Source organism: Xenopus laevis, chromosome 4S (assembly GCF_017654675.1).
Source record: "Xenopus laevis strain J_2021 chromosome 4S, Xenopus_laevis_v10.1, whole genome shotgun sequence".
NCBI lineage: Eukaryota > Metazoa > Chordata > Amphibia > Anura > Pipidae > Xenopus > Xenopus laevis.
Genome location: NC_054378.1, coordinates 116,151,825 through 116,174,588, shown reverse-complemented (window position 1 = coordinate 116,174,588; position 22,764 = coordinate 116,151,825). Strand labels below are relative to the sequence as shown.

At 42.2% G+C, this 22,764-nt stretch overlaps 1 protein-coding gene and 1 non-coding gene across 2 annotated transcripts in view; both read left to right on the top strand.

Annotated features, from left to right (window-relative positions):
- Nucleotides 1–22,764, top strand: part of qars1.S (glutaminyl-tRNA synthetase 1 S homeolog) — a gene marked incomplete at its 5' end in the record, with an annotated part of 81,964 nt that overhangs the window by 51,396 nt on the left and 7,804 nt on the right. Inside the window, 12 exon segments of the mRNA NM_001086510.1 lie at nt 5,386–5,457; nt 8,318–8,403; nt 9,169–9,255; nt 9,840–9,939; nt 10,429–10,507; nt 13,390–13,498; nt 13,774–13,904; nt 16,016–16,108; nt 16,559–16,696; nt 16,799–16,886; nt 17,889–18,032; nt 22,535–22,639. Of these exon segments, the coding sequence (NP_001079979.1) occupies nt 5,386–5,457; nt 8,318–8,403; nt 9,169–9,255; nt 9,840–9,939; nt 10,429–10,507; nt 13,390–13,498; nt 13,774–13,904; nt 16,016–16,108; nt 16,559–16,696; nt 16,799–16,886; nt 17,889–18,032; nt 22,535–22,639 (1,232 nt within the window).
- LOC121393504 lies at nt 22,125–22,255 on the top strand. Its single transcript, XR_005961117.1, has one exon. It is a non-coding gene; the product is annotated as a small nucleolar RNA SNORA14 (small nucleolar RNA).

Here is a 22,764-nt window from a genome sequence, read left to right as displayed (position 1 = left end):
AAGAATTTAATATCATGTAGAGTAAGTGCATAAGTATTGGGGAGCAGGCACCACGACTGGGATGTAGTCCCAAAATGTATTAAGACAAACACCGTGGTCAGAATACAATCTTATAAAGATAGCAAGAGCATGTGCCATAAAGCATGACAACACTGCTGCATTGAGAAGAGGCTTCATTAACGGATTACACTTCCCTCCACAGTCATAAAAGGGACTATTGTTTTGAAACCAAAATACAGTAAATGCAAATTTACTTTAAGATCAAGGGCACACGCCAAGATTCGGGGAGATTTAAGATGGCCACAGATGCAAAAATCCGATCGTACGAATCAACGTACGATCGTTCTTTCTCATTTCCCGACCTGCCACTAACCATTCTGATCAAATAAAGTAGAAAAGAACAGATCAGCCGATGTTCTGTCCCTGACAGCAATTGTACAAAAGTTATGTCTGACAAAGCTAGTGACAGTCTCCCTCTGAAAATCGTACGATCAGCAATACACGCAGAGATATTAGCTGCAGCCGACAGAAATCATATAACCTGTCCGATCGACCAAACGACCGATCTCCGCCAGACGAAAAATGTCAGGACTCTCCACACACAGTCCGAAAATCGTACGAATTCTCGATTCGTACGATTATATCTTTGCGTCTATGGCCAGCTTTAGTCGCTCAGCGACTAATCACTTTATCTTCGGGCGACTAATCTCCCTGAAAAGCCTTCCCGCCAACTAGAGTCTAAATTACCGGAGGGATGGCACTCGAATCGCTTAATCTCCCCAAATCTTCCCATGTGTCTCTGCCCTAATTCTTTTCAGTATTTATCATCCCTTGTGGGTTCAAGGAGACATCACAGCAGTGTATGGAGTATTTTCCCCCAAACCTGGGTAATTTCTGGGAATAAGCAGCTTGGTGCTGTCATCATTACGGAAACAAGCTCTGCATTCAGCGGCAATGTCATACATGCCGGAGCCGTGAGCGCTGTTCCTAGAAATTAAGGCCAGGGAGATGCACCGCAGCATGTCTGTGGGGTCTGGCACGAGAAAAGCAGGCGCCTTCTGTTTTTTTTGGGCCTTGCTTTTTCCCAGAAAGAAAATGCTTCTCTATGGAGAGCACAAGCCATGGATTGTATTTTTGTGTGTAATTGTGCTATTGGTGGTCATGCTGCTTAGGGGGAGGAACAGAAGGAACAGTTAGGAGAACACAGCACATTTCTCTTCTCTAACAGTATCTCGGTCTTGTTTGGCAGGGAGTGTATTGGCCATGGGTCCCAGTGTCTAAGGGGCCCCCCTTAGGCCAAAACATATTTTTTCAAAGTACAGATATGGGACCTGTTATCCAGAATGCTTGGGACCTGGGGTTTTCTGAATAACTGGGGTTACTACAGATGGTGCCTATAGTAGCAGTGGGATTATAGTCTCTGGGAAGGGAGTGTGACTGTGGGATAGCAGGTGTAGTAGGGAGAGATGGTGCCTATAGTAACAGTGGATAATAGTCTCTGGGAAGGGAGTGTGACTGTGGGATAGCAGGTATAGTAGGGAGAGATGGTGCCTATAGTAACAGTGGGATAATAGTCTCTGGGAATGGAGTGACTGTGGGATAGCAGGTATAGTAGGGAGAGATGGTGCCTATAGTAACAGTGGGATAATAGTCTCTGGGAAGGGAGTGTGGCTGTGGAATAGCAGGTATAGTAGGGAGAGATGGTGCCTATAGTAACAGTGGATAATAGTCTCTGAGAAGGGAGTGTGACTGTGGGATAGCAGGTATAGTAGGGAGAGATGGTGCCTATAGTAACAGTGGGCTAATAGTCTCTGGGAATGGAGTGTGGCTGTGGGATAGCAGGTATAGTAGGGAGAGATGGTGCCTATAGTAACAGTGGATAATAGTCTCTGAGAAGGGAGTGTGACTGTGGGATAGCAGGTATAGTAGGGAGAGATGGTGCCAATAGTAACAGTGGAATAATAGTCTATGGGAATGGAGTGACTGTGGGATAGCAGGTATAGTAGGGAGAGATGGTGCCTATAGTAACAGTGGATAATAGTCTCTGGGAAGGGAGTGTGACTGTGGGATAGCAGGTATAGTAGGGAGAGATGGTGCCTATAGTAACAGTGGGATAATAGTCTCTGGGAAGGGAGTGTGACTGTGGGATAGCAGGTATAGTAGGGAGAGATGGTGCCTATAGTAACAGTGGGATAATAGTCTCTGGGAATGGAGTGACTGTGGGATAGCAGGTATAGTAGGGAGAGATGGTGCCTATAGTAACAGTGGGATAATAGTCTCTGGGAAGGGAGTGTGGCTGTGGAATAGCAGGTATAGTAGGGAGAGATGGTGCCTATAGTAACAGTGGGATAATAGTCTCTGGGAATGGAGTGTGACTGTGGGATAGCAGGTATAGTAGGGAGAGATTGTGCCTATAGTAACAGTGGGATAATAGTCTCTGGGAAGGGAGTGTGACTGTGGGATAGCAGGTATAGTAGGGAGAGATGGTGCCTATAGTAACAGTGGGATAATAGTCTCTGGGAATGGAGTGTGGCTGTGGGATAGCAGGTATAGTAGGGAGAGATGGTGCCTATAGTAACAGTGGATAATAGTCTCTGAGAAGGGAGTGTGACTGTGGGATAGCAGGTATAGTAGGGAGAGATGGTGCCTATAGTAACAGTGGATAACAGTCTCTGGGAAGGGAGTGTGACTGTGGGATAGCAGGTATAGTAGGGAGAGATGGTGCCAATAGTAACAGTGGAATAATAGTCTATGGCAAGGGTCCCCAAACTTTTTTTTACCTGTGAGCCACATTCAAATGTAAAAAGTGTTGGGGACAACACAAGCATGAAAATGTGCCAGATAAGGACTGATATTGGCTATTTGGTAGCCTCTATGTGGACTGGCAGCCTACAATAGGCTCTACTTGGCACTATACTTAGTTTTTATGCAATTAAGACTTGCTTTCAAGCCTTCAATTCAAAAATAAGCACCTGCTTTGAGGACACTGAGAGCAACATCCAAGGGGTTGGAGAGCAACATGTTGCTCACGAGCTACTGGTCTATGGGAAGAGACTGTGGTTGTTAGATAGCAGGTATAGTAAGGAGAGCGAGATTATACTAATGCTTTACATCAGTGTTAGCCAGCCTATGGCCATTCACTTGTTGAAGAAATTGTTTCTGCTTGGCTGCCAGGCACACCTGGGAGTTATAGTTGCAGGCATGTGTATATATGTGTATACACTGTTGTCTGTACAGTATAATTACTCACCAGCAGAGAGGGTTTGCCCTCAGAGCACACTGAAATTACATATGTAAAAAAAGTCACTAAATCCTCTTTATGAAGAGGGGATTATAGGACAGGGATCAGGAATTCGAGGAAAAATGAGAGATCAGAGACAGGGTGCAGAGGATATTGGAGGTGACTGGATAGTGACTATATTATCACTTACTCGCTAATTGCTTTTTAGCTGATCTTCAAAGGGAAAATACTGTATGCTCTATTTATACAGAGGGTTAAGCTTCTCTGTATTTTGTTTCAAGTGTCCAGTTAAACCTTTAAAGGAGTTATTCAACATAGGAAGCCCTCTCTGGCTGTCTGTATGTGTTGTGTGTATTTCTTTAATTGTGGGCGCTGCCATAGGGAATATTCAGTTTGCAGTAAAGCAGCAGCACTGCCCATTGAACATGATACACTGTTTATACTACAGCACATTTACTAACATTAGTTATAAACATTTTAAAGATTGATTTTCAAGCACCCTTAATGGCTTAGTAAGGCAGGGTCCCGCTGGACCCTCTAAACTCCTGTGCCTGCCAGCAGTTGTTATTTTCAGCTGAGTTCTGTTCAGGCAGCAGCAGGCCGTACCATTGTGCTTTTTATAAATGTTTCCTTCAGGGCAAGGAAACACTAACATATTTTTTCTTTGCCATGCATCCGTTATGTTGCTGAAAGAATAGATGTAATCACGTGGGCTTCTCATGCAAACTTCTCATCGCTGGGCCAAATGTCTCGCTGATGACGGAATCCGCATAACTCCAGGAATTTTCTTAGAAGTCTGTAGTTTAGATTAGTTTTACTTTCCTGGAAATTTACTGAATGGGATAAATAAGAGACAAAGCATCACGGTTATAGTTTAGCTGCTCCATCTAGTGGTGGGAACCAGCTTTGAAGGGCTCCCCAACCTTTTTTACTTGTGAGCCACAATCAAATGTAAAAAAGAGTTGGGGAGCAACACAAGCATGAAAAAAGTTCCTGGGGTGCCAAATAAGTGCTGTGATTGGCTATTTGATATTCCGTATGTGGACTGGCAGCCTACAGGGGTTCTGTTTGGCAGTACACCTGGTCTTTATACAGCCAAAACAAGCCTGGAAGGAATAAAAAATAAAAAAAATAAGCACCTGCTTTGAGGCCGCTGGGAGCAACATCCAGGGGGTTGGTGAGTAACATGTTGCTCGCAAGCCACTGGTTGGGGATCACTGAACTAGAGTAGCCCATAAGGGAACTAACTGTTTCTGTTTTATTGGGCTTCTTGGGCTTATTCTACATTTTTCCAGATATTTTACTGCTTTTTAAATACGTTGACTGGTGAACTTAAATTCATTGGCATCTTTCTACAGTATAACTGGGCATTGCATTATGTCATATTTAGTTATAATAATGTGAGTATTATCAATATGTGGGTTGGACTGGCCTACAGAGGATCTCCCAATGGATCCCAGATTTATCGGGGCTCAGTCAAGGTCAGCTTCCACCTGCCTCTTCTTATTTGAACCCAGGACACACTGGGATTCATACTAGCCCCTGGCATTTCAGGTACACTGAGGCCCAAACAGCCCAGTAAATAGTGACTGTGGAATCTTACAGCAGCCCCTCTGGCATTTGCCGGAATGGCTGCCCCCATAACTACATACCAGCTTGTTATATAGACTATAGTAACGTTTCTCAACAGTTTGTTATATTTTCATTACTTTAAATTGCTCTCATTTTATGATGCCCCTGTTCCTTTAACTTAAAGGTGAACCACCCCTTTAATGCAAGTTCTGTGGTTGATCCTTGGAGGCCCAGTACTACACTGCTGGCATGACAATATTTTTATATACAGTAGAACCCCCATTTTATATCCTCTGATTTGAAGTTTTCCCTCATTTTACATTGTTGTTTTGTGGTCCCAGTTACGATTGAGGCTGTGGGAATATGACCCAGTGATAAGGGATTAAACCCAAACATTGTGAAAGTTGTAATCATTCTAATGTGTGTTCCTAATCAATAGATTAAAAATAATAAATTAAAAATAATAGTGACGTAATTAAAAAGAAAGAGGGTGGCATATGACAATGTAATTTCGTATAGGAATGTTGATATTGAAAAGAACATTTACTGATTAATGATGTTCCTTTTTGTAGGTGACGTGAAACTGGAGTCCGTATCTCTGATGGAGCAGCTTAGGGGAGAGGCCCTTAAATTCCACAAACCCGGTAATGCAATTCCATAGCAATTACACGAGTCATTGTTAGCCAGCCCCCCCCCCCCCACACAAACACACACACACACACACTGCTATTGTAGCTAGCCTACCCCTGCATTTATATAGTGAATAAAGTACCCCCTATTGTAAAATATAAGGATATTATAAGTCACAGAGGAGTTCCATGACCATAGAAAAACACGAGGCCGAGGTGACTTCTAATATCCTCATATTTTCCAACAAGGGGTACTTAATTTATTATAATACACTGGTTTTAGTGTAACAAAGATGGCATCACTACTCACCGTTTATAACTGATGACACTAGTCACCGTTTATATAATGTATTACGTAATATATATATATAAGTACTTGCTCTTGTAAAATATATAGTGAATAAAGTACCCCCTCTTGTAAAATATAAGGATATTATAAGTTAGCGAGGAATTTCATGACCATATAAAAACACAAGGCCGAGTGTTTTCATACAGGTCATGGAACTCCTCGCTAACTTATAATATCCTCATATTTTGCAACTGGGGGGTACTTTATTATAATACACACGTTTCAGTGAGTCTTGTGACAGAAATGACATCACTACTCACCGTTTATAACTGAGGACATCACTGCTCACCGTTTATAAGGATATAATTAACAAGATATTCATGGCTTTTGTGTATTATATGCAGTTATAGATATTGTGTTAATGTTAATAAGGATCCAGAACATCCTTATATCAGATGATATACTGAGTTATATTGAGTGAAACTTAGTAAACATTGACTTGGACATAGCCATAGAAAGCCTTTGAGTCTTCAAAAGACTGAGAACTACAGATCTTAGAAGGCATTCTGGGAGTTGTAGTACATCATCAGCTGAGGTACCAGAGGAAGTCCATCCCATAACTAGAGGCAGGGAACCTGTTGAGGGTTTATTGGAGTGTGTAAAAGGAAGAGTGCAAGCAGAAGGTTACAAGAATAGAGGTATGCAGATTTAGTGAGTGTGAGACCTCCTGTGCTACCTACTGAATTTTCTCTTGTATATCAGTATTTTCTGTTATATTAATTAAGCTATGGCAGATTTGATGTATAGGTCTGTATTATAATAATAATAATTATATTTTTGTTGCCAATAGTCATGTCCCGTGGTCATTCTCCTCCTCCTTCTTACACTGTGTTTCTCTGTATATCTTTATAGCAAGACACAAGATGATCGCAAATGAGAGAGGGAGAAAGGCACTATAAAATTAGAACATGGGGTGGGGGGTGAGGTGAGAAAAATGGAAGCCACGAGAAAATGGAAAGTGTAGTAAAAAAGCAGCAGATAAACCATAATGGGGAAAAAATAACAATGTCTGACCAAATGGAAAGCAGACCAAAAACAGACGAATAGCAGGAGTGTGAGGGAGCTGTAGAACAGGAGCATTTAGCCAAATGTATCATTTCCCACTCTACGGGGCACATTTACTTAGCTCGAGTGAAGGATTAGAAGGAAGAAAACTTCGAATTTCAAATGTTTTTTTTTGGCTACTTCGACCATCGAATTGGCTACTTCGACCTTCGAATCGAACGATTCGAACTAAAAATCGTTCGACCATTCGATAGCCGAAGTACTGTCTCTTTAAAAAAAAAAAAAAACTTCGACCACCTACTTCGCCACCTAAAACCTACCGAGCATCAATGTTAGCCTATGGGGAAGTAAATGTGCCCCTAAGTGTCAGGGCGCATGCTCAGATTTGGGGAGATTAGTCGCCTGATGACAAATCTCTTCTTCAGGGTGACTAATCTCCCCGAACTGCCTCCCGCCGGCTAGAATGTAAATCGCCCACGGGATGGCACTCGGAGCGCTTTGTTTTTTCCGAAATCGCCCAAAATTTCCTTGTGAGGTGACTTCAGAAAACTACTAATCTCCCGAAATCTGAGCATGTGCGCTGACCCTAAAGGTACAGCATCTAAACAACCTAAAAGCCACCCCCTCAACTCACATCGCCCCCTGTGGGTATTACATGAAACTGCACAAGCTGGGATCAATAGGGTGAGATTTCAGGTGTTTTGACTACATGTTGTTCCTGTACAATTTATATGAGCTTGGGCAGTGTCCCATTTTCTTCCAAGCATGAGGATAAGTTGCACACAGTCCTGCCCACAGTATTAGTGCAACTATATCTGTGTTAAAGATCATTCTGTGTTTAATGGGGTAGTTCACCTTTAAGGTAACTTTTAGTATGTTATGAAATAATTTATTCGAAGCAACTTTTCAATTGGCCTTCACGTTTTCTTTTTTATAGTTTTTGAATTATTTGCCGTCTTCTTCTGACTCTTACCAGCTCTCAAACAGGGGTCACTGACCCCACCTAAAAGAAATGCTCTGTAAGGCTACAAATGTATTGTTATTTGCTTTTTATTACTCCTCTTTCTATTCCGTTCTCTTCTATTCATATACAAGTATCTTATTCAAATCAATGCATGGTTGCAAGGGTAATTTGCACCCTAGCAACTAGATTGCTGAGATTGGAGAGCTGCTAAATAAAAAGCTAAATAACTCAAAAACCACAAATGATAAAATGGAAACCAATTGTCTCAAAATATCACACTCTACATCATAATATAACTTAATTCAAAGGTGAACAACCCCTTTTTAAATATACTAAATTGTAATCTAAAGACAAATTTGCCCTGCATATACAATGATATTGAAAAGAAAAACCTTGAGAAACCCTCTCTGTTTTATATGGGTAGATACTTATTGAGTAGTCTGTGGGTAGCACATTTACAAACAGCCATGCCATGCTGCTAGGCTAGTCGATGGCTTGTTGGACGATGTCCCTGTATATCTGTACTAAAATGGGTTGAACTTCTGTTTGGGGCCCAGGTGAGAATTACAAGACTGAGGGGTACGTGGTTACACCGAAAACCATGGAGCTGCTGAAGAAACATCTTGAAATCACAGGAGGACAGGTAGGAATAAGGCCCAGAGTGGCTGCCATAAGATGCCATACCCAAGGGCACATTTAATCTGACTTGTAGGCTATTTGGGCCTATTTTATGATCAGTCAGAGCATGGTAGGGATCATTGCTGCTCACTGGTTACGTCTTGCAGTGCATTAGTCCCGGGCATCAGTAAAATACTCCTATTAGGAGAGAGAGCCAGAATATAAAGGGTAATTAAAATCATGAAATCAGTTCTACCTAATGAAAGAAAATGTAATTCTAACAACATTCCCGTACACGTTTATTACACACTTCCAATGTTTTTGAATTATTTTTAAATGTAATTGCTATTGATGGCAGCACCTGCCTTTACCTTTCTGTTCTCTGCTGATTCTGATTTTTAAAACTCACCTCCAGCCAATATTCCAGATGCCACAATGCCTTGCATGTTCTGTAATAATCACACTTGTGAAGACGCAGGTAAGGCATTGTGAGAATTGGAGTCAGTGTCATAATTTCCAGGTCTGTGGGGTGCGATTGTACCCAGGCACGCACCCCCTTTGGGCCTGCCTGAGACGTGATGGCATACATTGACCCTAATGTGGAGAATGCCTAAGCTGTGGTGAAGTCCCCTTTTAGGTTAGGCAAGTGTATATACTTACTTCAGCATTCTGTGGTTATATTGATGATATCACTCCTTCCCAGAATCCACCATCAGCTGTTTATACTATAGCCTTTGATTTCTGTGCCTCCTGCAGTTCTGTAACACGATCATTCCTTTTATTCTTAAAGATCAGAACTCGGTTCCCTCCAGAGCCAAATGGCATTTTGCACATTGGTCACGCCAAGGCCATCAACTTTAACTTTGGATATGCAAAGGTAAACACAGCAAGGTATCCACACTGAGTATATTGTGCAGCTCCTATTTATGCGTTATTGTTCTGTTGCATGTATACCCACCCCTGGTCCCAGTGCTTTTGTTGCAAACATCTTCTCACTAAAAGTAATAACTAGTGATGAGCGAATCTGACCCGTTTCCCTTCGCCAAAAATTTGACAAATGGCGAAAATTCACCAAATTGCAATGAATTCTATGGGTTTCAATTTTTTTTGTTGCGTGATGTGGTACATCAATTAGTTTTTTTGAGTGCCAATTTTTTTTGGCGTGTGACAATTTTTTTCTACCCATTGGTGAATGGGTTTCCAAGGGAAATAAATGGCATTAAAACAATCTGCCCTTGAGGAGTATGAACTCCTGCTTCAGCTCTGGACAATACACCGCCCATGCTTCACGGCACTGGGCCCCAGGCAAATTTATGGCAATCCACCACTTCCTCCTTATGTTATTTAGCCTATGAGGTAAGATTGGCTAAAAGATAGGCCTGTTCCTTTCATTTTCAGAGTGCATATGAAAGCCAGTGACCCTCTGACCTGTAGTATAATATACTTATTTTTGGTCTCCAGGCAAATGGAGGCATCTGCTTTCTGCGCTATGATGACACCAACCCAGAGAAGGAGGAAGAAAAGTATTTTACTGCCATTAAGGATATGGTAGAATGGCTTGGTATGTCTCCATATTTGATATCTGAATGTATTCACTCATTTATTGGGGTTTTCTGTTTAGCCCTTGTGTCTTTCTTTATATGATTAAATGTTACTTTTGTGCTGTCCTCCTTGCTAACTCCAAAAACGTCTTCTCGGGATATTCCCACTGTATGGGCCTGCCCCCCCTATGGGAACTCGGAACAGTAACACCTTTCTGAGCTAAGGAAATAACTGGCAAGATGTTGAGCCACAGAGAACCCTGAAACCAGGTCAAAAATTCACTTGATTAAATTATAACTAAATGATCATTAAAGATTGCAATACACACACAAATTCAACATATTTGTAGGGCCCTAAACAACCGACCTGATCCATGTAATTGCTTCTGAATAGGTTGTTCAGACTTACAGGGCTCCCTGTATTGAGAGAAGTGAGAAATGTATGAAAAACATGCTGCTAGTCAGTGATTGTTCTCATACCCTATGGCCTTTTATTTGTGCTGTTTCAGGTTACAAGCCCTATGCTGTGACTCACGCCTCTGACAACTTTAACCAGCTGTATGAGTGGGCGGTGGAACTCATTAGAAGGTAAAAAGAGTATATATTTTACTTCTTAATCCATAATTGACTAGTTTAAAGGGTAAGTCCACTTTAGATAAAATATTAGACCATAATGTTTAGCCCATTTAGGCTTACTCTGAGGAAGCTTGTTAGTAAGTCTAAAGGTATTGGACAATGTTTGGTCCCAAGTGGACTTTCCCCTTTAATGTCACTTGAAAAAAGCATGTGCACTATTCCTACTTTAGAGTGGAAGCCACCTGCTGAAAGAGACTTCTCCATAGACCATGATGACCAACTCTATATGACCACCAGGTTATAATTTGTGGACAATGCCATAGCCAAAAGGTAGATTTATGTACTCACCGTTAAATCCTTTTCTCTCCAGTCATAAGGGGGGCACAGGAACAATGAGGTAAAGGGCCCCTCCTTCCAGGATGCAGGACACTCCAGTCACCATTTTACCCTCCCAATCAGCCAACAGTGCTCATTTTGTAACAAATAACTCGAACAATGAGTACATAAATCTTTCTTTCTCTCATGTTGAGGGGGACAAAGATACCATGGGAAAAGGTACGTGTTAATTGGTAACATTTTGAGAATGTGTGTAAAGGAAGACCAAGTAGCCACCTTGCAAACCTGATCAGCAGACACTAGATTTCTGTGAGCCCAAAAGGCCCCTAAAGCCTGAGTGGAATGGTCTTGCAATTCTTTGCCAGGTAGAACTGTTTCACTTTTTGATCCAGCGTGCAAGTAGTAGCAGGGAGTAACAGGCCTGTAGGGAGCGCAGACAAACAAGGTCTCTGACTTCCTGAGGGATTTGGTACATGAAACGTAGATCTTGAGTGCTTAGACCACGTCCAAGTGATGTTGCTTTTTTTTCTTCTCATTCCATTGAATGTTGCAGAAGGAAGGCTCTTTATGCCGCCTTGCCGATTGATGTAGGGGACGGTGTTGCCATTGTCCATCTGGATGCACACAGGCTGTTGTCTGAGGAGATCCTGGCAAGACTGGAGAGTCAAACATATGGCTTGATTTTGAGATGGATGTTCGGGAGCAGGGATTCCTCTGGGGACGACCTGACCTTCCCTGGAAGGTAGCTCCCCAGCCATGAAGACTGCTATCTGTGTTTACCATCTGCCAGTTTGGTTCTGCGAACATCCAACCTCGCTCGAGACGGTCAGGGTTCAGACACCTAACCAGAAACCTCGTGACCCCCGTCAGTAGAGAGATTTATTGGAGAAGGGATATTCTGCCTGAACACCTGAGAATCTCCTCCTGAAAGGGGTGGAGGTGAAATTGAGCGGATGGGACAGCCTCTGTGGAGACCATTAGGCTTAGAACTCTCATGCAAAACTGTCTGATTGGGCTGTGCCCTGAGGCTTTGTGCAGCTGCAGGTACACCCTCTGTTGAAGTGTATCTAATTTCAATCTGGGAAAATTCATCTGTTGCCATGATTTTCATGAAGAGCTGTAATGCAGATGATAAGCCAAACGGTATGGCTATAAACTGAAATCAGGGACTGATGATGCTGGTGGGCAATTGGGACATGGAGGTAGGCATCTCTGATGTCCAGAGATGCCAAGAACTCCCTCGGTTCCATGGCCCAGATGACTGAACAAGGTGATTCCATCTTTAAGCGGTGGTAGGTGTATCTACTTGAGATCCAGCACCGGCCATAAAATCCATCCTTTTTGGGCACAATAAAGAGGTCTGAATAAAACCCGTTGACTCGTTGGGATGATTGGACAAGGATCGCTAGGAAGGCTTGTCTCTTGCAGGGCTGTGTGGGAAGTCTTGAGATGAATATAATGAGGCAACACTGCTGAATTGCGGAGGAAATGGTTTAGAGTACCCAGGCATCAGTGGTATGACGGTCTCAGGTCTCTCTGCAAAGAAGGCAAAGTCTGCCCCCAAGACTGCAGGTGGCCAACGTCCCCCACGCTGTAGTCAGAAAGGGGCACTCTTCTCCCCAGTGGGCTTGGACTGGGATTTTCAGGACAGTCACAGGGACTTGCCCTTGTTGGATAACTGCTTGAACAAGGAGAGTGAATGGGAGTTTGATCCACTCTTGTAACTGCGGGAGCCTTGATTGGGAAAGGGGCTACCTCTCCATGGGGCAAACGCAGACTTCGGTTTGTTCTGGGGAAGTAATGTGCTCTTCCCTCCTGTAGCCTGGTAGATGATCTTTTCCAATTCCTCCCCAAAGAGCCTAGAGCCTTTAAAGGGGATGGATATCAAGGACTTCTTTAAACTAAGATCGTACAAACAGAATTTCAGCCAAAGTGATCTGCGAACTGCAACAGAAAGGGCAGAGGAACGAGCAAATAACTTGACGGCATCTAGGACTGCCTCTCCTACAAAGGCTTTGGCCTCAAGAATATAAGCATCCCCAACAGGGATTCACCAGTTCCCCTGATAGCAGGTCTCAGTCAGGTAGTACTCCACGAAGTATACCCCCTATTTAGGAGAGGGGATGTCCTGCAGAGGGGGTTGATACAGAGAGCACAGGCCAGGCACCAGCTCAGAGGTCTCACACCAGTTATCAGTGCTAACCACCAACTGGGGTCTTTGTGTAGGGCCTACCTTGTGTAGGGCCTACCTAGGTGCCAGACCTGACCTCTTGTAACGAGGACACTGAAAAAAACTGAGCACCGTTGGCTGAGTGCAGGGGTAAAAAGGGAGAGGGAGGGTCTGTAATTCTGATGTCACTGCAGTGTCCTGGGGGAGGGGCACTTTACCCCATGGTTCCTGTGTACCCCTTGGCGTGAGAGAAACGAGCAATATGGCACTTCTGTATGAAAGCAATTGGGCAGAGAAGGAATGTTCTTTATACCACATAGGTTTGACTCTAAATATGGTATATTTTCCCTTTAAATTCAGCCCTGTATATTTTTTTTCACCCTCCCAGAGGTCAAGCTTATGTTTGCCATCAGAAAGTTGAAGAAATTAAAGGTCACAACCCACCACCTTCCCCATGGAGAGATCGTCCAGTTGAAGAATCCCTTCTGCTCTTTGAAGTGAGTCTGTGTTCCCACTCTCTTTTGCTTGTAAGACTGAAACCAGTGTGGATGTTCTTGACCTACAACTCCTAGAATCTCCTTTTGATCTTGAGAGTTACAGTTCAGGATGCCACCCTGCATATACTACAGTGGTAATTGCTCTACTCCTGCCAGCTTAGCCATGGGGGAGGCTATTATCCTTCATTAATGCTCACTTTTTGATCGATTATCACCTGAACTGTGAATGCACAGGCAGGGTCCCTTTAATGAGTGTGTACTTGTGTGTTTTCTAGGGTATGAAAAAGGGAAAGTTTGCAGAGGGAGAAGCGACACTGCGAATGAAGCTTATAATGGAAGATGGGAAAATGGATCCTGTGGCATATCGGATCAAGTACACACCACATCACCGAACTGGGGACAAATGGTATGCGCCTTGTCACAAGCAACTAGGTTAAAGGATAATCATAATTAAAAGCTACAATTCTTTGTCCAAGCCCTGCAAATCAAATACATATTATACAGATGTATCTGACTCCTGATTAGCTACAATGTATTTAAATAGTACCCCAATAGTACCCCATGCCTACAGTATTAGTTATAGGAGCTACAGTAGATACCGTATATACTCGAGTATAAGCCGTCCCGAGTATAAGCCGAGGTACCTAATTTTACCTCCAAAAACTGGGAAAGCTTATTGACTCGAGTATAAGCCTATGGTGAGAAATGAAGCAGCTTCTAGTAAGTTTCAATCAAAAAATTGAGGGATTCTGCTCCCATTGGAGGTGCCGGCGTCTCGTTTTTGGACACCGTCGACCATTCTTGGAAACCGGCAAATATTCTTGGAGACTTTTCTTGGACACCGGCGACTATTCTTAGGCGCCGGCGACCGTTTTTGCGCTTGACCCGAGTATAAGCCGAGGTAGAGTTTTTCAGCATATTTTGGGGGCTGAAAAACTCGTCTTATACTTGAGTATATACGGTAATCCAACAAATGTTCAATACAGTATATGTACAGGATTCACATCTGACATTGCTCTCTGGGGATCACTCTGATTCCCCCTCTCCTACCTGGATGCCAGCTGCTGCTATCAGACATACCAAGGGCTTACACTTGTCTCAAACTACAAAGTTTTACTCCCATTCCATTTGTGTATCTTTAAGAATCAACAGAATCAACAGAATTGTAAATACAGTACCCCTACAGTATTAGTTATAGGAGCTACAGTAGATACCGTATATACTCGAGTATAAGCCGTCCCGAGTATAAGCCGAGGTACCTAATTTTACCTCCAAAAACTGGGAAAGCTTATTGACTCGAGTATAAGCCTATGGTGAGAAATGAAGCAGCTTCTAGTAAGTTTCGATCAAAAAATTGAGGGATTCTGCTCCCATTGGAGGTGCCGGCGTCTCGTTTTTGGACGCCGTCGACCATTCTTGGAAACCGGCAAATATTCTTGGAGACTTTTCTTGGACACCGGCGACTATTCTTAGGCGCCGGCGACCGTTTTTGCGCTTGACCCGAGTATAAGCCGAGGTAGAGTTTTTCAGCATATTTTGGGGGCTGAAAAACTCGTCTTATACTTGAGTATATACGGTAATCCAACAAATGTTCAATACAGTATATGTACAGGATTCACATCTGACATTGCTCTCTGGGGATCACTCTGATTCCCCCTCTCCTACCTGGATGCCAGCTGCTGCTATCAGACATACCAAGGGCTTACACTTGTCTCAAACTACAAAGTTTTACTCCCATTCCATCTGTGTATCTTTAAGAATCAACAGAATTGTAAATACAGTTTTCCTGACAGGGCAAACACTCTAAGCGCAAATGTAGTCAGATCTTAGGGCCTCCTTGCTGGTCAGTGCCAACTACACGTATTATATCTGCCATTCCTGGCTCAGAGAAAAGTGGGTTATTTGAGCTCTTTCCGTGGGGTTGCATTTAGTTTTTATCAAACAGAATATTCACTTTATTAGTCTAAATCTATCGGCATCTCTGAATCCCCTCGGATGTCTTTTCTGTAGATCCCGAGACAAGAAGAGGTGCTAGAGGAAACGAGCGAATGTTTCAGAGGTCAAAACCGGTGTATCGGGCTGCCCTGTTTCATTTCTCACACAAATTGTAGCTTTCTTCCCCCAGAATATGAACAGTCATGAAATAAATTCTGTGTTCACTTGCCTAGAGTGCTCTTTTTATGTACTTTTATAGTTGTTCTTATATTCTTCTAGCTTTCAAGTTATTGAAATGAAATGAATTAAAAGCACCCGCACCTCATGCTGATCATACTGACTGAAATTTAAGTGAAAAGAGGAAAGATTTGTGATGATGTTCTGCATAGAACTGACCAGAGAAATGTCAGATGACTATTCTCTGCGCACTAACTTCATTTTATGAGCAGAGCAGCATGACAAGACTTTCCTTTTCTCACAAATGTAATTTCTAACTGCCAGTCGGCCCACATTAATTGAGAGCGCTTTAGCTACTCTCTGTTGATTCCTTGATTTTTCACGCAGAATGTGTTTGGTTTGCAGGTGTATATATCCAACCTATGACTACACTCACTGTCTCTGCGATTCTATTGAACATATAACTCACTCTCTGTGTACCAAGGAGTTTCAGGCTAGGTAAGTGTCCGTGTCCTTTCTTAAACCAACATGTTTAAACAAAACTTTGCTTATCTGTGGTCTGTTCTGCCTTTATTTGCATGTTGCTTTCTCAGATTTGGGCAGAACCATCAAACAGAACTAACAACATGCATTATTTCTGATATGATGTGATTCATTTAAAGGGAAAGTATTACTGGAAAAGGAGTGTTTCTTAACTGCAAAAGTGACATGAAGCCGCTACTTGCATCACAAAAACAGTCTTCCAAGTAGCAGCCAAGCAAATACGTTGTTTAAAGTGAGCCTATTTTAGTAAATGTGCATCCTTGAAACCCCCGGTAGCCTTGTATGTAGGTGCTGGGACAAGAAAGGTTGCTAGAGCCAAGCCGTGAGAGCTCCAATGTGTAGGCAGTGTGTCAAGACGCATTGAGATGACTGTAGCGATTTTAAAGAATGCATTTTTTTCCCCAGGCGATCGTCATATTTCTGGCTATGTAACACCTTAGATGTCTACTGCCCTGTGCAGTGGGAATATGGACGATTAAACCTGCACTACACTGTCGTATCAAAGCGGAAAATCATCAAACTGGTCGAAACTGGAGCTGTCAGGTACTGGGGCAGCATTTGCCTTCTAGTCTCACCATTAATTGTCTGCCTGATTTTTAAGTAAAGCTGACATAATAACAATTTAATTTAATTATTCTGTGTTAGGGACTGGGATGACCCTCGTCTCTTCACGCTGACAGCTTTACGCCGCAGAGGATTCCCACCAGAAGCCATTAATAACTTCTGTGCAAGGGTATGGATCAGATTTCCTTCCCCAGGTCCTTTTTAAAAAAAAAAAAAAAAAAAACTGGAAGAAAACTTTGCGTCATGTGCAGGTTTTCATTAAGGAATTTGTTCCTGGGGCCTAGGGGTCTCGTGCGTGTTAAGACCCTCTAAGGGACATGTGTCAGTTAAAAATCTGTCAGTCTCACTTAAAGTCAACTTTTAGTATGTTATTGAATGGACAAGTCTAAGCAACTTTTCAATTGGTCTTTGATATTTATTTATTATTATTTATTTTTTATAGTTTGTTTAATAAATGCCCTCTGCTTTCCAGGTTTCAAATGGGGGTCACTGACCCCATCTAAAAACAAATGTGCTATATGGCTACACATTTATTGTTATTGCTACTTTTCATTACTCGTCTTTCAATTCAGACCATCTCCTATTCATATTCCAGTCTCTTATTTATATCAATGCACGGTTGCTATGGTAATTAGGACTAGGGATGCACCGAATCCACTGGTTTGGATTCGGCCGAACCCCCGAATCCTTTGTAAAAGATTCGGGCGAATACTGAATTGAATCCGAATCCTAATTTGCATATGCAAATTAGGGGTGGGAAGGGGAAACATTTTTACTTCCTTATTTTGTGACAAAAAGTCACATATTTTCCCTTCCTGTCTCTAATTTGCATATGCAGATTTGGTTCGGCCAGGCAGGAGGATTCAGCCGAATCCTGCTGAAAAGCACCCTAATCCCTAATTAGGACCCTAGCAAACAGATTGCTAAAACTGCAAACTGGAGAGTTGCTGAATAAAAAGTTAAATAACTCAAAAACCACAATTAATAAAAACTGAAAACTAATTGCATATTTCGGAATATCACTCTATACATCATACTAAAAGTTCATTTTAAAGGGGTACTCCAGCCATACTACAAATAATAGCTGTTTGCCTAAGTGAATAGTGTGCAAAGAATACAGTATTAATGGGAAGACGGATAACTGCTAAGCCTCTGTTCTATACATCCATAGGTTGGGGTGACTGTTGCTCAGACTACAATGGAGCCACACTTGCTGGAGTCGTGCGTCAGAGATGTACTCAATGAGACAGCCCCAAGAATAATGGCAGTGCTGGAACCCCTGAAAGTAACCATAACAAATCTCCCTGCTGAGAAAGTGAGTATGCTAAATGAAATTGATTTAGTAACTTATGGTTTAGAAAGGGAGGTGAATTTTTACACCTGGACCAAGAGGGGCAAGAAAACACATGGGGTTCTTGGGTCCTACTCCTCAGCCCCGTAAAATAAAGTAAGATTTCTATATTGCGACCCCTACATTCCTGGTCCAATATTGTGTTCCCTAAATGAAAGTAATGGAGCACATTCCGCTACCAGCAGAGCAGTACAGGTAATGTTCAGCAGGTGAATTCTCCCTACCCCACACGTTTCCATTGACCAAGCTGATCTTCAGGGGACACATTGCAGAAGGCCCTTAGTTCAATGGGGGCTGATCACATTATTTATTATGCTCAGATGCAGTTGTATTTGGTATTTTATTTAACAAGACATTTGTTCACAGTGACTTACATAGTAACATAGTAAGTTAGGTTGAAAAAACACATCTCCATCAAGTTCAACCTTTTTACTTTTTTCACCTGCCTAACTGCCAGTTGATCCAGAGGAAGGCAAAAAAACCCATCTGAAGCCTTTTCAATTTGCCTCAGAGGGGGAAAAATTCCTTCCTTCCAAAAATGGCAATTGGACTAGTCCCTGGATCAACTTGTACTATGAGCTATCTCCCATAACCCTGTATTCCCTCACTTGCTAAACACCATCCAACCCCTTCTAAAAGCTATCTAATGTATCAGCTTGTACCACTGATTCAGGGAGAGAATTCCACATATATATTTATACCTAGTTTTCATATCACCCCTTAAGCGCCTCTTCTCCAGCGTGAACATCCCCAATTTGGCCAGTCTTTCCTCATAGCTAAGATTTTCAATACCTTTTACCAGCTTAGTTTCCCTTTGTGAGCACTGGTGACTAAAACTGTAAGGTATATTCTAGATGAGGCCTTACAAGTGCTCTATAAAGTGGTAGAATAATCGCTTCATGCCAAGCTTGTGCTCTGATAAACTTCAGTCACTCTTTACTGCTGTACTGCAAGTTGGAGTGAGATCACTACCTACCCCCCCCCCCCCACAGCCTAAATCTGGCCATAGATGCAAAGATCTGATCGTACAAATCATCACATCAATCGCATCTCCCGACCTGCCACTAACCATTCCGGTCAAGTAAAGTACAAAAGAACAGATCAGCCGATGTTCTGCCCCTGACAGCAATCCTACGAAAGTTTTGTCCGACAAAAGCTAGTGACAGTCTCCCACTGAAAATCGTACGATCAGCAATACATGCAGAGATATTATCGGCAGCCGACAGAAATCTTTTAGCCTGTCTGATCGACCAAACGACGATCTCTGCCGGACAAAAAAGGTCAGGACTCTCTCCACACACGGTCCGAAAATCGGATTCGTACGATCAGATCTTTGTGTCTATGGCCAGCTTAACAACAGAAAAATGGGAAGGTAACCAGATACCAGCTCCCTAACACAAGATAACGGCTGCCTAGTAGATCTAAGAACAGCACTCAATATTAATATCCAGGTCCCACTGCGACACATTCAGTTACATTGAGTAGGAGAAACCACAGCCTGCCAGAAAGCAGTTCCACCCTAAAGTGCTGGCTCTTTCTAAAAGCACATGACCAGACAAAATGACCTGAGATGCTCCTACACACCAATATTACTAAAAAAAAAATACAATTGCTGGTTCAGGAATGAAATTTTATATTTTAGAGTGAATTATATTCAGTGTAAACTGTGTAATTTAGAAATACAAGCTACATCTGAAAAATTATGACAAAATCCCTTTAACTGCCCTTTTAAAGACATAAAGCCTGGCTTCCACTATTCTAATATATAACCCCATCATTAAACAAGAGCAGGTTGTTCTAACGCGAATGTCTTCAACGTCTGGCCCCATTCTGGCTCTTCTGATGTGTATTTATAGGGAAGTCAGTACAGATAATATTAGGATTTATTATATGGCCAGCTTGCTATTTGTTCAGCTGCAATCGCAGTGTGTACAGAGATGTCAATGAGGAATTTATTTTTGTGGAGTCTCCGTATGAATTATTTTTTGCCTACAGCTTCCCAGTGCTTTAAACATATTTGCTGGGCTTTAAATAATAGAGCCTATTTGGACAAAACGGTCTCACGCTTCCTGCTGAGCAGACAGAACACAGAGGGGAGGCAGAGAGATGTTTCTCTTGGTCGGAGACACGTTGTGTATGAGAAATAGATTTAGCAATATTGCACAAACAGGGTGAGGCTCCCAGCTGAGTGTTCTTTCTTTGCCTAGATGCTTCATGTGCAGATAAAACGCAGCTGGAAAATAAGTGTCTCTTGCTCAAATGAGCTTTATGCAACTAGCTATGTGTCTACAACTGGGGTCCCCAACCTTTTTGTACCGTGAGCCACATTTAAATATAAAAAGAGTTGGGGAGCAACACAAGCATGAAAAAGGTCCCTGACGGTGTCAAATAAGGGTTGTGATTGGCTATTGGTAGCCCCGATATGGACTGGCGGCCTACAAGAGTCTCTGTTTGACTGTATATGTGTTTATATGCAACAAAAACATGCTTATCAAGCCTGGAATTCGAAAATAAGCACCTACTTTGGGGCCACTGGGAGCAACATCCAAGGGGTTGGGGAGCAACATGTTACTCGTGAGCTACTGGTTGGGGATCACTGGTCTACAGGTTGGACACTGCCCCCCAGGGGGTCCAAATCATTAGACTGAAAGAGGGAAGAAGTCAAAATTGGGATAAGATGTGGGGTGAATGGCTGTTGGCTAGAACACTGTTGTATAGAGAGATTTAGCTATTGGTAATTGTGTTAAAGGGGTTGTTCACCTTTAAGTTAACTTTTAGTATGATGTAGAGATTGGTTCTCATTTTTTATTATTTGTGGGTCTTGAAAAGCATTTAGCTTTTAGATTCAGCAGCTCTCCAGTTTGCAATTTCAGCAATCTGGTTGCTAGGGTCGAAATAACCCTAGCAACCATGCATAGATTTGAATAAGAGACTGGAATATGAATAGGAGAGGCCTGAATAGAAAGATGAGTAATAACAAAGTAGCAAAAACAATACATCTGTAGCCTTACAGAGCATTTGATCTTTAGAAGGGGTCAGTGGCCCCCATTTGAAAGCTGATGAGAGTCAGAAGAAGAAGGCAAATAGTTCAAAAACTATAACAAATAAATTATGAAGACTAATTGAAAAGTTGCTTGGAATTAGGCATTACTAAAAGTTAATCTAAAGGTGAAAAAAACCCCCCCCCTTTAATTTTCTCTCAGACTGAAGCTCCGGCACTAGGCCCATCGTTTGGAAACTATAATTATGGCCAGACAAAAGGACAATGGGTGGAACATTTCCACAACTGCAACATTTCTATTAGACCAGCTGGGTGTCACTCATTTATAAACAATTTTAAAAAATATTTTTATCACATTGGGAGACAATGAGTGTCCCAGTTGACAATCATTTTTTCTTAAAGGGGGAATTATTACGAAAACGAAAATTTAATATAAGCTTTATCATACTGAAACTTTGTAAATACAATCAATTAAATATTCTGCATAGTTTCGGAAATAATCAAGTTTATGTTCACTATTCCTTTCTCAGCATCTGTTTCTCTTTATTCTGTCTTCATGCAGGAGTTGGGTGTCAGATATTCATTGACAGTTAGATCCAATATATCTTATAGGGGGGCTTCCCTTCCTAGCAGATGTATTAAAGCTCACTCCAATAACTGATTCCAGTACAAACAAAATCTAACAAAATAACTTTCTTTGCACAAATCCTGCATGTAGGGAGACATGATGTCTGGTGATTTTAATAGAGTGAGCTCTAATCCTTCTGCTAGGAAAGGAAGGCCCCCCCCCCCCCCCATAAGATATATTGGATCTAACTGTCAATGAATATCTGACACCCAACTCCTGCATGAAGAGAGAATGAAGAGAAACAGATGCTGAGAGAGGGTTAGTGAACATATACTTGATTATTTCCGAAACTATGCAGAATATTTAATGAATTGTATTTATAAAGTTTCTTATTTCAGTATGCTGAAGCTTATATTAAATGTCCATTTTTGCGATAGTTGCCCTTTAACAGAAAAAAGTGCATGTGAATAAGTTAATTTTGTAGCACCTGCATCCCTGAAACCCCCCGGTAGCCTGGTATGTAGGTGCTGGGACAAGAAGAGATGCTAGAGCCAAGCTGTGAGAGCTCCAATGTGTAGGCAGTGTGTTTCCCTGCACTATTTCACCTCTCGCACAGCTCGTTGTGTTACACACATTAAAGTTGGCAGGGCTCTGTGTTTGCCACCTTCATGTTTGTGGCTTAGGTCTATCTACAAACTGGCTTTAGAGGAGGAAGCCCCTACCGGCCCCCTAGTTCTATTACTGCATATACAGCCGGTTACTTGCAGCCTCATTCATGTTGCCCTGCTGTGTACCATTTTATATGAAATGAACAGTATTGATACAGGACCTGCAATTTTCTTCCCTTTTACTTCTGTGTCTCCATAATGAGGTTATTGATTGCTGTCTCTGCTGCAGGCCATCGATGTCTCTGTTCCAAATTTCCCAGCGGATGAATCCAAAGGCTTTCATGTTGTTCCCTTCTCCTCCACCATTTACATTGAGCAGTCGGATTTCAGAGAGGTAAGGGGCATGCTGGGACAGAACTGTAACTACACAATGGCTTCCCAGGGCGCAGTGAGATGAGAAACTGCGGCTATCAGAGTAGTGACATTTGCCTGAGGATTAGACATTGGCTTTTTAGGTCA